Source organism: Struthio camelus, chromosome 24, assembly GCF_040807025.1.
Source record: "Struthio camelus isolate bStrCam1 chromosome 24, bStrCam1.hap1, whole genome shotgun sequence".
Taxonomy (NCBI): Eukaryota; Metazoa; Chordata; class Aves; order Struthioniformes; family Struthionidae; genus Struthio; species Struthio camelus.
In genome coordinates this window covers 9,053,700-9,069,105 of record NC_090965.1, presented here as the reverse complement: position 1 = coordinate 9,069,105, position 15,406 = coordinate 9,053,700, and the positions used below count along the sequence as shown (strand labels likewise).

Below are 15,406 nucleotides of genomic sequence, written 5' to 3'. Positions count from 1 at the left end.
GGGAAAGCAATTAAGTAGATTCTTCTGTAATATTTCAGTGCCCCTAATTTAGGGGAATAAGATATTGCTGAAGAGCAATTACCATTCCCAGCCTTCCTACTCTCAGTTAAAAAAAAAAAACAAAACTAAATTTGTTTTCTAGTCGTTCCAGTCTCAACATGAAGTCAGATGATGGGCTGCGACCGAACTGCAAAACTGCGCAGATAACTACAGCCATCATCAGCATCCCCACACCACCGGCACTAACGCCAGAAGGCGAGAGTAGGCCTCCACCCAACAGCCCTGGCCATTCCACGAACATTTCTACCACTACCACAAGCAACATAGTCAAGGTCTCTGCCTTGTAAGATGTCTCATGCACAGAAAGAGGCTGGAAGACCAGTGTCCCTCTCCCTCCACACCTCCACGTTCCTTTTTTGCTGCAAATTGTGCCTGGACGGACCAACCTGACATTTTGTCATTGAATTAGCAATGGAGACCTAACAAGGCAGCTTTCTTCAGACTCGCATTCATGCTGTGGACTGAGGAAGGATTAGGAGGAGGAAGAGGCTGGTTAAAGGAAAAATCTGCATGGAGAGGGTGTTGTGCCACAGTACGGAGCAGAAATTGCCTGTGGAGGCTGGAGAGAAAGAATCATCATGGCAACAAGAGAGTCAATAAAGAAAACAGAAATATAACACTGTGTATCGCAGCACCTTTTTAAAGGTTTTTAATGGATAATATTTATTCATGAGGAAATGACTGAAAAAGGTGAAAAACAATGGATTTTGTGAATTTTTTTTCTTCATGGAGCAGAACCTTTAAACCAACCAAAATTTCACATTTTTTTCTTTTATAGGAAAAGATTTAGACAAAGAAGCCACCTGTCACAGAAATCTGTTTCCATTCCCCTGTGTGTGTGCGTGTGCGAGTGTGCAACAGAACCACATCAGAGCAACACTGAATTACAAAGAATAGAGCATATTTTCATGATTGAGTGCACAGTAGGAAAATGCAAGCATGTGTCAGCGCATATGTGTGCACACGCGCACACACACACACACACAACTATTTCACCCTGGATGGCATTCTTTATTTAGACAATTTTGTATCCGCCTTTTAAGTCAATACAGTGCAATTGCAAACAGTGTGTTTGTCTGCTAATTATTGTCTGTGAAAACATATTTGTGGAAAAAAAAAGACAGGCTTTAGTAGAGTTTTAGTCCCTCATGGATATCTGCTTTCTATTTTTGTTATCACTTACTTGTAAGACTGTGACTAGACTATCAGTTCTGTATTTTTAAAAAGGAAAAAAAGTAGGATTCTTTTTTAATACTGTACACAAAAATGGTAAAGAATGAGAAAGCACTGAACTCAGCTACAACAAGCATTCATAAGTCTGACAGATGTTCTCTGTAACATATGCCCATGCCTTTTTGTTTTTGTTTTCTATCCATGAATTTCTTTGCTAGCGTTGGACATACAACCCATTGTAAATAGTAGCCAAATAACGTCTGGATCTATATTTGGTAATAATTAACCCTAGAGCCAAATACCTTGCATGGACAGCGAAGAATTTGGCTTTTTCACAGTCCTGGGGCTCCAGTTGTCTCATCAATGGCTTCTGGGTTGCACTGATTTTGGGGGTAGACTAGATTAGTAATTTTAGTTCTCCAGTCCTAGCACAGGATCTACAGTGTGCATCCACCTGAGAAGGGGGAGCAGTACTGGAGTCTGGAAAACATTTGATAAGGTGTGGTACAGACAGCATTTTCTTTTTTCAGTTTACACATTGATTTTGGGAAAAGTCACACATTTCTAGTAAACCAAAACCTGTAAGTAACACTGTGGTACTGCCAGGAAGCTAGTCCTTCTAACTAGGCTGTGGTCAGTCCTACCACTCTTTCTGAAATCTTCCTAGGAACAATCCATTGTCAGGAAAGACAAAGTCCTGAAACGTAACTGATTTTTCCCCTCTAAGAAGAATAATCTTTTTCTTCCATTCTGCCTCTCTCAAGTCCCCTTCTCATTACAGATGCAATCCACAACGGGCACAGAGTGATGAACAATGTCACCCACCTCTTGCTTCCAGAGCCTCTCACATCATATATACTGTCCGGCTAATTATTGTGGGCACACACAAATGCCCGTTCAAGACTCTGTTGTGCTAGGCCCTACACACCCCTGTGAAAAGCTTTGAACCTTGCCTCCAGGAGCTTGCAATGGAATAGATAATAAGGAAACGTTTGAAGTGTCCCTTTTCTGAACAGGGATTTACCAACACTACACAACTAACAATTACTCAAAGCTTGTTTGAGACTGATTCAGCAAGGGGATGACTTTTTTGTTAACATCTTTCATAATCTATCCTGATGTAATATTTATATATGCACAAACACATATAAACACACACACACGTATAGATAAATAAATGCACATGCTGACTTAAACATATGAGCTAGCAATCTGCTTTGTTAGCATTCTGAACGTAGTAGTCTATAAAATGGACTCAAAAGCTGATGTACTAACTCAATACCTTCCTTAGAACCCTACAACATTCTAGAAACATTAGGGCTATGGCTAAGCCTTCAGTAGCTGCACCAGCTTATACTCATTTATTCCAATGCTATACTATGTTACCCAAAACTATGTTTAGTCCTGTTTTAAATGACTAAAATACTCTGCCTTTGCTGCTTCCTGTAGGAGGTTATTCTGCAGTTAATCTTGCCATTATTGAGTTTTTCTTGATGTTTAATTTAGTCTTTCCTTTGCTCTAAGTTCATTACTTGTCATGATATCTGCTGCCCATTTGAAAACCCTCAGCCTTATAGATCAGAGGCCTTGTTCTCCACCACCTTCCACCCTTCTTTACACTAGCATAGAATGAGGGGTAAATGCTATCATGCTGGTACACCGTGTTCCTTCTAATGCACAGGATTAAGTGATTACAAAGAGCCAGGGACTCAAAATGGACTCTCAGTGCTGCCTTTCTTTTTCATGATTTACCGTGGAGTGGTAAACAAGCCACTTCATCTCTCTGCGCCCATGTCTCTATCTGTAAATAGCAATCATGGCAGCCCATCTAAAGTACATTTAGTGCATTTTATTACTATCAATCAAAACGCTTCCTGAAAGAATTCAACATTTTTATGAGACAAAAGCATAAATAAGGAGGACAACCAATCCTTAGGGCTTCTGGCTGGTTGGGATCAGATTGTCAGGGTAGCCCTGGTCTTTGTTTTGTCCCAGAGAAGAAGAATCATTTTTATCCTTGCTCAAAAATATGTGGCTTGCCTCTTCTACCATTAACTTAGCAGGTGCTGCCCCATACAGTCACTGGCTCAGCACAGACTTTCAGAGGATAAAGACAGAGAAAATTAAGGAAGTCTAAGCCTAGAGGAACAAGGCTAGAAATATTTTTAATGGTGACATTGACTCCCTTTAAATGCTGACTTGAAGTAGACCAAGTAACGTTTCTGAAAGTGCTTGAAACTATGCTTGTACAAAACCTCCCTGGATTGCCAAACGCAACAACATCCTTATAATGAAAGCACTGCACGTTCATTCAACAGCAAAGACAAGAATCTTATCGACAACATATCAATGGTCAGTAGGGAATAACATATCAGCCTTCAGATGAAATCTTGGCAGGGAGGGAAAGCATTTACAAAGAGCATGGGAACTGCTGCTCACTGCTGCTCACTATAGCTACTTATTCCTACAGTAAATGGAGGCAGTTAGCTTTATTAAACAGCACGGTTGCTTTAAATAGCAACTTTTAAACCGTTAATGAGATAAGACCAAGTCAATCCTAGAAATTCCTAGACCAGAACTTTAATTGAAGGACTTGGACCATTTTCTCCAGAGGTCCTCAGTATCACCCAGTCCTACCAACGTACCTCTCCCTTTTCCCCGTTGTCATGCATGCCCAAGACAACACCTGTGCTATTACGGACACAAAAACCAGCAGATACCCCTGCAGCCCCAGTCATACCTGATGCATATGGAAGGGGGCTTCTTCAGATATGAGCTGCATCCAGGAGAAGAAGCATGCAGAAGCATACATAGGTAGGTTCTGCTCCTGATAAGTTTCTGAAAGGCAGATGGTGCAAAACAACCTGATTAGTAAGACTGCTCCCAAAAAAAGTCCATTGTGTGTACAATTCATTTCAAAAGGCTTCCCCTTCCCCCTAATTCCTCGCAACGTTTGGTAGCGCAGTTCGTTTTCTTCATGAAAAAAAGATAAAATGGATTGCTTGTACAGAAAGCAAGTAGAAGGGGCTTATTTTTCAGTTTTTCATAAAACAATATTAAAACATCAAAGGAGCAACACCTTTCTCTGAGCATTTTGTTCGCTCCGAAGACCCTTCTTGGGAGAAAAATATATTCTCAAATTCTCAGCATGTTCTACTGACATATGTACTCTCTCCTCACCTGGCATTAGGTTGCTAATAGAACTGCACATCTTCTGTGAAGAAACACACCCAACTGGCAAAGTAACTTGATGACAAATACCTTTCCCAGCTAGGTTTTCACTTCCATCTACTCTTTTGAAATCTAATTCTTTATTTTTCTTTTCCTTAAAAATCTTGGCATACACGTGAAGAAGAGGCCACAGAAAACAAAAATTAAAAACAACAAAAAGTCCAATCCACCACACGCTAGCAACAAGATTCTTCACTTCAATATACTGCACTGCTTTCTCTAGATCAGATTTAAAAATCTCCAGGGAAAAGACTCCCACGGCTTCCCTTAAAAGCTTATTCCAGACTAATAGAACTTAATGTCAAGGAGTTTCCCCCTGATGTTCAGCCATAATTCTTTCCTTATTTTCCTTCCCTTGTTGTCATTATACTCTCTTGCATCATGTTAAATTACTCTCCTTCCCACACGGCAAGTTAGCTGCCTACAAACATTAGAAGAATATAAAGCATTCTACAGCAAATCCTTATACCAGAGACTACTTCTGTATGTCAAATAATTATCACTGTAAAAGTGAACTAGGGAAAATGGTAAATTAAGCAACACAAAAGGCTTTAGCATGGACTAAAGTGAACCTATAATTCAAAAGGAAATGCTGGAAAATTACATCCATTTTTACAGTTCCCAGAAATACTAAATTTGAATTAACGCTGCTTGTTTAACCTGAAATATAACATACTGGTACTGCAAACCAGTGTTCACCATTTTAAATTAAATAGCTTTAGGAGTTATGTATGAAACCCAAATTAATACCATGTAAAAAAGGCAGTGTTTTTTAAAATATTTTGCTTTTGTAAGTAAAGAAGGTATAAACATGTTGTATCTTATAGATACTATAAAGTAGATTCAGTACATTGAAACAAGATCAAAGGAATGTTGCAGTTTTTAATGTATTATCTACACTGGACTGTAGCAGTTACAAGCAAGGATCCATGGATAGCTTAAGAACGTGCCTCAAAACGTCACAGCTTTGAACTGAAGAACTTATTCTGCCTTTAGAGTTAGGTGAATAATACACCTTTTCCATGCAACTTCTCAGTCAAATATGTCTTAATTGATTCAAAAATTACTTGTTTTTCTCCCACACTTTGATCAACTGCACTAAATATATGATTTCTGAACTCAAATCTTTAGGCTTCACATTTAATGATGCCATAAATGCCTTTCATAATGGTTCTATCCTTCTAAAATATTAGAAGTAATCCCAAGCCAGTGTGCAGACTGACTACAGCAAAGAAAATTAGTATCAGGAACTTATGTTCTACTGCTGATTGTCTTGATGAATCACTAAGTGACCTCAAAGAGGTCATTTCACCTCTTTGCCAGTTATACAAATTTAATACCTCTCCTTTTCAGTAAGTTTAATTCATGAACATTTACAAAATACTCTGGAGAACTTTGAAGAAAGGGTAGTAGAGAAGCACTACTACTCACACTTAGAATCCAAAAACTGTGCCAGAAAGATTTTGGGTGGATCAAAAGACCAGATGACAGAGTTTGTGAAAATTCCTTCTCAAGTTTTGTTTTCAGTCAATAGTCTGTTACTTTTGTGTGTATATGTGTGCACGTGTTTCTTTTTATTATGATTTTAACTAGTGCTAATCATAGGAAGTCACACAGCTGCGTGGGTAAGTTGTTAATAACCACATCGAATGTTCTTCTCAGTTCTGTTGCAACTATGACCAGAGCTCCCGCTAGCTCCTTGGACCAATGAAATACCTTACAAAATGCGTGTGATGGAATATTTTTGATAATTAGTAAGGCATTCCAATGCAATGGTGTTTTCTTTAGGAATTTTATGTCATAAGAAGCTCTCAACCTTATTTTCTATTTTCGTACTATAAATGGGCTTTGCTTACAAACATAAAAAAGGACAGATACAAAACATACTGCATAAAACTGCAGGTAGCTTCATTTAAGAACAACTTTCTAGAAGAACTGAGTTTCCTGTTGTCTTCTTTTGGAGTTGTAGTGCATATGTTGAAACTTGTATATCATTTACAGTATCGAGTCTTGTGCCACTGCTGTACCTGATGTATCCAATCTGGATTAAACAGAGTGTGTGCCACAAATACCAAGATGATGCTGTAGATTTCTTCTAAAAAAATCTGGGAGTTTTTTTTGAGCATTTTGAGTTTTGGCCTAAGTTACTTGCATTAAATTTAAAATATTAAGAACTTTCAATTAAGCAATCATTAATGAAAAGAGTATGATGATTACTAAAAACAGACATTAGAATATATGCATTACTGCTTTTAGTGTATCCCTTACAGCAACCTTCTTTTCAAGGACAGAGATGCAAAATTCACCTTGGAAACACAATCACACCATCCTGGCCTTTTCAAGCTTTACAGACATAATGTAGGAGAACCCCTTCCCTTCACTAATTTGTTATGACACAAGGAGTGGGGGGAAATAAGGCAGGGAAGAAAAGGCACAGGAAAAAAAACACTTTTCCTAAAGTGATATTTATTAAACTTAAAGAGCACACCTTACATCTTTAAGAGGCAGTCTGGTCCTACAAATTCTTTTTACACCAAAGTCTTGCGTTCTACACTGCAGGTAGTCAGCTTGCTTCAACTGCAAAACAAATTAAATTGATTTCATGTTTAAGCATATTATAGAAAGCATCACTTGAAAAGGCTTTGTTTAAAACTGTCAAAATTCTCTTAACAAACTAAAATCTATTAGATGAGCTCTAGCATCCACTGACAATTCCAGCTGAACATAACAGCTTATGTTACTGCCTTTTTATTACTTGCAGCAAAGCCTGACACCCACTAGGTGACACCATTTCCCTACCTAAAAGGGGGGAGAGAAGAAAAACCACCATACCCCAAAACAGAGGGGAATAAACTTCTTACTGGCCAATTTTATGCTAAATTTCTATGCTACTGTTGTGCTAACTAATGTTATAGTTGTCCTGCACAGTGAAGAGAGTTAAGTTTAAGAATTTAAAATTTGGAGCCACTATTCCACAAAAAGTCCTAAAAGTACTACCAGGGCCACCACAGGATTTATACAGAGAACACTGCAACAACATTTAAAACACTCATACAAGAAAGTGATTTTTATTTAAATAACCTGAGTGAAAGTCTACTACATTTCTCAAAATGAATTTCAAGGTAGCTGAAGGTGGGCAATCAAGCACCCTCGAAACCTGCCATCTCAAATTAAACTAAACACTCCCCTTGGAAGTACAGTTCATACTAAGTAGGAAGCAGTGCTTTCACTAAGGGAATTCTAGCCTTATTTTCTGCCCATAAAAAAAGCAGAGCACAGATCAGCTCTTTCTTTCTCGATTTTGAGAAAACAAAGGAATTAACCTAAAATCTGCTTCAGTGATCGCAATCATCCTGAAGTTAGGGAATAAATTTTGAAGGTCAGTGAGAAGAGTCAGTCCAGTGTAAATACTCTAAAGCCAGCCAGTACTCCTTAACCTTTTCCTGCTCCAAGACAGCTAGATACAAAATAGTGCAACCCAAACAGGAGATACCAATTAGTATTAACACATAATTTCATTTATAATTAAAGCTTTCTTGTAAGTGTGGGAAGTCTGATATTGCTGCACCCAGAGGGACAGACCAATTACAGTAGCTACACATTTTATACATAATTAAACCATCCTCTACTGCATAGCTTGTGATACATCTAGCTATAGAAGTGTTATTTATACCATGTTAATTACCTTGACTTAAGTTAGCAACACATGCCTTGACTGAGATGCAAGATGCCTGCCACTGTTAACTGGCATAGAACCATTGCCTGATGTTTGAGAGAACCACAGAAAAAGGAATCATCTTTAACTACATACAGCAACTTTTGTGGTGAATTCACTTTCCACCCAAAAGTTACAGAAAATCAAGGAAAATTGAGATCAGTTGGTTCTTTCCTTGCCTAATGAGACTTCTTACATGTAAGTGGCTGCCTTTCATCTTCATTTACTTCATATTTTAAAGACTGCAACTGAACATCCAGCTGTATCACTCATTTCCTTTTATTGACAACTTGTTGCAACACCACCACTGGAATGCATATAAAACATTTGCCTAGAAATAATTTGCTTCTGAAAAGACAACATTTTCTCTTCAATCTTAAACAACGTTTATGTCAGTCAGTGTAGTTGTAGCCCAGCAGTTATGTTTTCACAGGTATGTCCATTCATTGTACCAGCCAGCCCTTTCCGAACAGCAATGCCATTCCATCAACCATCACTTTTCAGCAGTTCTTGAAGATAGACTGAGTTGACATGATAAGCATTCACCCAATTAAAGTGTCTGTAACTTTTCCTGTAGTGCATATGAGACACTGCAGCATAGTAGTTTTGCCATGCTTGATAGTAAGACTTCCAGTAGTTTTTGTAGCTCCAAGCCTCATATGGAAAGCCAGGAACACTATCACCCCAAGGGCTGCAGGAGCAGTCTTCTGCAGCTTCTCTCATAGGAGGACTAGGGAATTGGTGGTAATGACTTCTCTTTTGTTTAGTATTTTGTTTCTGAACTTTCTTTTTCACTTGACTTTGCTTTGGCACTTGCGATAGCTCCTGAGGCTGCTCTGGTGTAGAAGAGAAGCTTGTAAGACCTTGATCCATGGCGGGAACAGCATTTTTCTCCTGTGTATCTGAAAATGCTTCAGAGCACGAGTTATTTTCCTTGCTACTGGAGGAAGCCCTGGAATTGTATGAACTATCACTATCCACAGACGCGACACCATTTGCTACTGCCTCTGTAGCATCTTCCACATCTTTAGACTCTACAGCACCATTTCTGGGGAGCTCACATTGTTCTCCCAGGCCTGAATAACCTCTTACAATTTCAACATCCCTCTCCAACCCTTCTCTAATGAAATACTCATAGTCTTCAACAAACTCCACAAAGTTCCAGGGATGACTGTTCTGTTGGTTTTTGAAAGATGACAAGCATGGAATTCTGGGAAGATTTTTTTTCAAGGCTTCCTCATCTGGAGCTTTAGTGATATTTTGTCTGTCCATTTCGGAGGCAGCTCCTACTTGATTCCTCTGTTTCGTGTTGCAGTTGAAAGTTTTGGGGCTACCTTTTTCTGCGTTTGCAGAATTTGTGCATCTTTTTATCAGTTTTTGCTTCAGAGTCTTTTTTGGCCCATCTACAGAATTATCAGCTGGAAGATTAGAAGGAGGTCGAGGTATCTCTGCAAAGTTATTTCGGGCTGGCTGCTGTACTGGTTCTTCTGGTCTAAGAAACACAGTGTTGGAATTCACTGAAGCATGTGTATGTGCAGCAGCTTTGACTTCTACCTCCCAATCTTCAAACTGATCCATCATTCCAGGAGGTATAGGCTCTGCACGAAAGGGAAAAAGCAGGCACTCAGTAAGTGTGGCCTTCCTTCTAGAACTCAAATGAATAATGAAGTAAAGCTTCACAGAATCATAAATAATCTGGTAAGAGATGTTAAGTCAAGACTATAAACTGACCTTTTTACTTCTTGAAAGAGCTCAAATAGCTAGAACATTTTCTCCACTGAAGACATTGAGAAGTTCTACTAATACAGTAAGTGCTGCATTACTCACCAATTTTTTGGGCATTTTGTACTAAATCAGGTGAAAAACAGAAATAAGGAAGGGTAAATGCTAAATCTCTAGCAGAACACCTGGCCTTCTGAAAAGCAAGGGTAGCAAGTCGTCTGCTGTTCCATTCGTTTCTTCCTTACTTCCACTACCGCATCCTAAGAAAGGCTTAATACTAGACAACTGCTGTTCTGTAACTTGCTTTGGTTTCAACTGTTTCTGGAAATCCAAGTATAGCTATGTAGCTGCCTAAACAGCAGCTGGATGCTGAGTTCCTCTCTCTACCCACAGGCATGCACTGAAGTTCTTCATGTTCTATCGCTTTGTACAACTGTGGCAGGTACACATTCACAGCAGAGGTCATCAGCACTGTGTACAAATGACCTGACTGTACTAAGCTCAGGGTAGCTACCTTCAGCCGAGAAGGTGTATGTCAGTTCACTGTAGACTTCTCTGAAGCATTGACTTAGCAGCAGAAAACAACCAACACCACCACAGAGCTGCATTCACAGGACAGAGCATACCTGGTAAGGGAAGAAGCCGAAGATTACATTTCTGTGCAATTTGCATCATCATGTTTTCCTCCTGTCCACGGCAGCAGTATGTCACAGATAAGCCTAAAGTTCCTACGATACACAACAGAAAGTATAATTACCTAACCAGACCCAGGGAAGCTAGCTCAAGCTTGATAAATCCACATGACACTATTTTACCAAAGCGTCCAGCTCTGCCAATACGATGCATGTATGTTTCCCAGTCCACAGGCACATCCAGATTGATGACCAGATTCACTTTTTCAGCATCAATTCCACGAGATGTCTTGGAAAAAGGAGTTAAGTAAATATACAGAACAGATCTTTAAAAGATACCACAGCACATTTGGGAGTTAACTGCTTGTACAGTAACCTCTATTCATCACAATACATTGCAGATAAAGCATCTACAATTGTCCAATCAGCTTATGGTATTAACATGTAGAACAAGCATATCACACTGGGGCCATGCAACACCAGGATCATTTTGCTTATCCCTTCTGTATAGGCAACACGAGCAAGTGTATTTCTTCAACATCAAAAACTCAACCCCACAGCATGACAGAACCTTAAGCTAGCAATTAAAGACAAGAACCACTGACCACAAAAAAGCTGCAGAAATCTCAGACAAGAAACATAACCACTGCTCTCCCTAAAGCTGTTTGAGGTGTTACTGTTTTGAGCTTACTATACTAAAACATACTCCTTCTCACAGTGTCTACTCAAAGTAAGCACCTCCACTCTGCTGAAACTGTGATTTTTGAAACAGATGAGAAAAAGGGTACAACTTCTCAATCTCGCAGTGAAAACAAGTCGCATTGAGTGCTCTTCAGTCACATACTTTATCAGTATGTTTAAGATCCATTCAATTCCAAGTCAAGTTTAACACCCTGAAACAATATATATGCAATTCTTGCATATGTTATAAAATACTAACTCACCAAGTCTGTGGAAATAAGAACTCTACAATGGAATTGCTTTAATTTAGCCATAGCATCAAGTCGTTGATTTTGATTCATGCCACCTAGACAGACAAAAATTTATACTTAGAAACTGAAATAAACATTAGAAACAGATTATCTTCTTCAGTTTCTTGCTCCTCAAATTCTGGAAAACACTGCTTTGTAAAGCATAGATGAGATTAGAGATAAAGTTGAGAGAAACTTCCCCAAACGTTAGTTGTAAATGAGTTAGCAAGAAGCAAACAAAATAAACTTGAAAATAAGGAAATCCATTACAAAAATTCCTACTTTTTTTACATATATACTTGACTCACTTGAATAACATTGACTTTAGAAAAGTTTTACTTGAACAAAAGCACATGTAGCCATGAAAACCACTGTGGAAGGAGAAATTCAAAGGAAGGCTTCTAACAACCGTAAGAGCTAGCTATCAGCCGTTAATAGAGAAGTTGGGGGGGGGGATTTAAATGCAACAACAGCTTTCCAAACAGACACTGCTTGAAGATGCAAGTGTAATAAACTTTCTCTTTAAAAATAAATCAATGCACTTGTCTAGATATTCATATAATGACTGTCAGCAACAGATTAAAAAGTAGAAAAGCTGATCAATGGAAAAATTAGATTAATAACATGCAAGTCTTTAAAGACCTGTGAAGATTCAAATACTATTCTTTGCTATCCAAACAGAAGTCTTACAAACCAAGCTTTTAAGCTGAATATTCCCATTTTAGATCAGATGTATGCACAAACTTCAGCCTAGAGAATCACAAAGTTCTGAACAGACTTACCTGAAATGCACTCAGCAGGAAAGCCTTTGGATGTCAGTATCTCAGCTAGATGTTGAGCCCTAACAGGACATACACAATGAAAACTAAATAAAACTACATGCTTAGCAGTACCAAGACAGTGCTAGGCATAACAGTCAATGTGTCCTTTTTAACAACATGCTGTTCTTTACAGGCAAGGATTACATTCCAAAATTGTCAGTCTCATCTTATGTCCAAACTAGTCAGTCACCTTACAGATTTTGCATCTGTCAGACCAGACTGGGAAAGTACGACAGGATATTAGTTCTCACTGCAGTCTAAACAACGTATGAGGTAACTTCATGCCAAAACATTCCTTTCTTTTCAATACTTCACACTGCTATATTTTACATGTTGTGACTGTATTTCAGATCTGAAATTTGCATTTGGCTTCAGCTGTGTTTTGAGACCTTTATAAAAGATGCTACATGACTGCATATTATAGCCACTGTTTTCAAGCATAGTTTTCTTCAGATTTCATTTCAGATTTATTACCTGCTATGCAAATTTGAGAAGACTAAGGCTTGATTAAATGGAATCTTGCTGAAGAGCTCCTGTAAGTGCTGGACTTTTTCCTCAAATGTCTTATGAGGAAGTGGATGGGAATTGACGATTTTGTAATACTGCTTCAGCCCTGGGCAAGGGGGAAAAAAAAAAGGCCATCAGATTAATGGCTTCAGTAAAAACATGCAATGTGCTATATTGTTGTCAACTTAAATGTAATTGCAGCTAGAAGAAAGACTAAGTTAGAACAAAAACACAGGTACCAAATAAGAACCTACAGGACAATTTTTCTTAAAAGAATGGAACATTTTTGAAGTATAGGAAAACCAAAAAAGTAACTTTATCACTGGTGTTTTAAATACAGCAATATTGCGAATAAACACTTAGTGAACTAACCAACTTATCTATAAAGGGAAATGATAAGGCACTGCAAGTGTTAAGGCATATATTTTGGTTTTATTATACTCCTAATAATCTATTTCATATAAATGTAAATGAGTTTCTTACACTTACCAACGAGACTTGGCTCAGTAGGGTTCAACCTCACAAATGTTGGCTCTCTCATATACCTGGTCAAAGCACTAGCTAATGATTCAGGATAAGTGGCTGAAACAGCCAGCATCTGCTTATTGGCCGGCAGCGAAGAGTAAATCCAACTACAAGAGAAGGACATTTACAAGAAAGACTCATAAATATGCATCTAATCTGCTAAGTGTGGGGGATAAACATTTTTCTTACTTAATTTGTTCCTGAAAGCTGCCTTCTTCTAGAAGCTTGTCTGCTTCATCAAGAATGAAGAGCCGGATACTGGCTGTATTTAAGTAATCCAACTCTATGAGTTGTTTTATCCGACCTACAAAAGATAAAAAAGTAATCTAGGCTTCACAAATATTAACTGAATGATTCTAATCAGGAGACTTATAATATTTAATTTTTTTAATATTAATTTCAATAAATTCTTTTTAAAAGGTTTATTTAAAATAATGTCTCAATAAAAACATTTGGCCTAATTTTTTTTTTAGCAGTGGCCTTTGAGATTGGCCCCATTAGTTAAAAAAAAAAATCAAGATTTCAAAAGCACCAATTATTGTAGTGTGAAAAGTGCGTCAGACTGTATCTGAAGTACACTGAAGCATGTCCATACCTGGAGAGCCAACAGCTATGTGGCATTTCCTTAGCCTTATTTTGTCCTGGTTCAAAGGAGTTCCTCCAATGAAGACATGGCACTCCAAACCTTCCATTTTTATTCCGATGGCTGTGACGACAGCATGAATCTGCACAGCAATCTCTCTTGTCGGAGCCAAGATCAGAATCTTTAAGGGACAAAGAATTAGCCTTGAAAGCAGCAGAATGGTTTAGAAGACAGAAGTACAGCAACCAGTCTTGACGCTACCAGCTTCATGATTTCAAACACCACGTTCTATATAAAAACCTACTAAGAGTTCAAACTCGTTCCTAACTACTAAACTCACACAGCAGCGGTAAAAACTGAAGTAACTTTTTACCACAGCACATGTCACTCATGAGGCAAACTAAAGGATGGCACGTTACAGTAGGGGTGGAAGCAGGAGTTTCACAGATGCGAACGCGCCATCTTCCAAGGCCACCTCAGCGGTTCCCGCTCCCGAGGTGGAGGGAAGGCCCGACCCCGGCAAGGGCCCCGGGGCCGGGGCTCACCTGCGTCGCGGGGTTCTCCAGCAGCAGGGCGTCCAGAGCGATGGCGGAGAACACGCAGGTTTTGCCGGTGCCGGACTTGGCCTGCACGATGAGATCTGGAAGAAAGCGGCCCGAGGGGGTCAGCAGCGCCGCCCCAACGCCCCCTCTCCCCCCCGCTGCCGGCTCGACGCCCCGGCCCGGCCCCGGCCCCTCACCCAGGCCGCAGCGCCCCAGCGGGATGGCCTTCAGCTGGACCGGCGAGGGCCTGTGGAAGCCAGCCGCCTCCAGCCCCGCCAGCACCGGCGCCGACAGCAGCAAGGAGCCGAAGTCGCTGGGGCCCCCGGGCACCAGGACGTCGCGCGTGCGGAACCGGCCCTCAGGAGGCGGAGGCGAGCCCGCGGGCGCCGCCATCTTGCGAGGCGGGACGGCGAAGAGGCAGCGCGGCCCCAGACGCGCCTTTACGCGCCGCCCGGGCCTGCGCACGCGCCGCGGGGGGAGAGGGGCGGGGCCGCCGGGCGCCAGGGGGCGGCGCGGATTGGCCGCCGGGGCCCGTTTGAGGGCGGGGCCGTTAACGGTCGCGGCGCGCCGCGCGCCCCCTCACGGAGCGCGGCCCGGGCCTGGCGGCGGTGCGGGGAGCGCGGAGGCTCCGCCGTGGGGCCCCGCAGCCTCCCGTGCCCACGGCTGCCAGGCCCGGGCCGGTTAGCGGTACCCGCCGCGGCCCCGTGGCAGAGCGGGGGCGGCCGCCCCCTCGGAGCACCCAGGCAGTGCACGCTGCCGCCGGCGAGGTTTTTGGCGTAAAAAACCCTCCAGAATTAAAATTCTACGAACTGCAAAAACAAATACAAAAAAAAAAATCGTTCTCCGTGTGGCCACGTGACAGAAATGATTGATTACACAATTTAGCCATGTGGCGTGATCCCTCGGGGCAAAAGCTGCGTTTGC

The 15,406-nt window shown here is 40.6% G+C and overlaps 2 protein-coding genes across 7 annotated transcripts in view; one reads left to right on the top strand and one right to left on the bottom strand.

Moving 5' to 3' along the window:
• The window catches only part of KCND3 (potassium voltage-gated channel subfamily D member 3), a 140,502-nt gene extending 137,146 nt beyond the window's left edge, over positions 1-3,356 (top strand). For all 6 annotated transcript variants that reach the window (XM_068918153.1, XM_068918154.1, XM_009672163.2 and 3 more), the window contains one exon: positions 143-3,356. In XM_068918153.1, the coding sequence (XP_068774254.1) occupies positions 143-347 (205 nt within the window). In that variant the 3' untranslated portion in view covers positions 348-3,356. The remainder of the gene's footprint in view (positions 1-142) is intronic.
• Positions 3,357-8,440: 5,084 nt separating this feature from the next.
• Positions 8,441-14,955, bottom strand: DDX20 (DEAD-box helicase 20). The gene is made up of 11 exons (XM_068918151.1): positions 14,680-14,955; positions 14,486-14,580; positions 13,953-14,121; positions 13,547-13,661; positions 13,322-13,464; positions 12,800-12,938; positions 12,287-12,345; positions 11,478-11,560; positions 10,717-10,822; positions 10,528-10,629; positions 8,441-9,777 (listed from the first exon to the last, which is right to left on the bottom strand). The coding sequence occupies exons 1-11, from the start codon at positions 14,873-14,875 to the stop codon at positions 8,666-8,668; spliced, it is 2,319 nt and encodes a 772-aa protein (XP_068774252.1). The 5' UTR covers positions 14,876-14,955; the 3' UTR covers positions 8,441-8,665.
• Positions 14,956-15,406: the final 451 nt, after the last annotated feature.

Coding starts and splice junctions, on each gene's coding strand:
- DDX20 (XM_068918151.1), bottom strand. CDS start 14,875: ATGGCGGCGCCCGCGGGCTCGCCTCCGCCTCCTGAGGGCCGGTTCCGC. Junction 14,122..14,485: donor TGGAGAACCCCGCGACGCAG/GTGAGCCCCGGC, acceptor TGTCCCTTAAAG/ATTCTGATCTTGGCTCCGAC. Junction 11,561..12,286: donor TCCTGCTGAGTGCATTTCAG/GTAAGTCTGTTC, acceptor TTGTCTGTCTAG/GTGGCATGAATCAAAATCAA.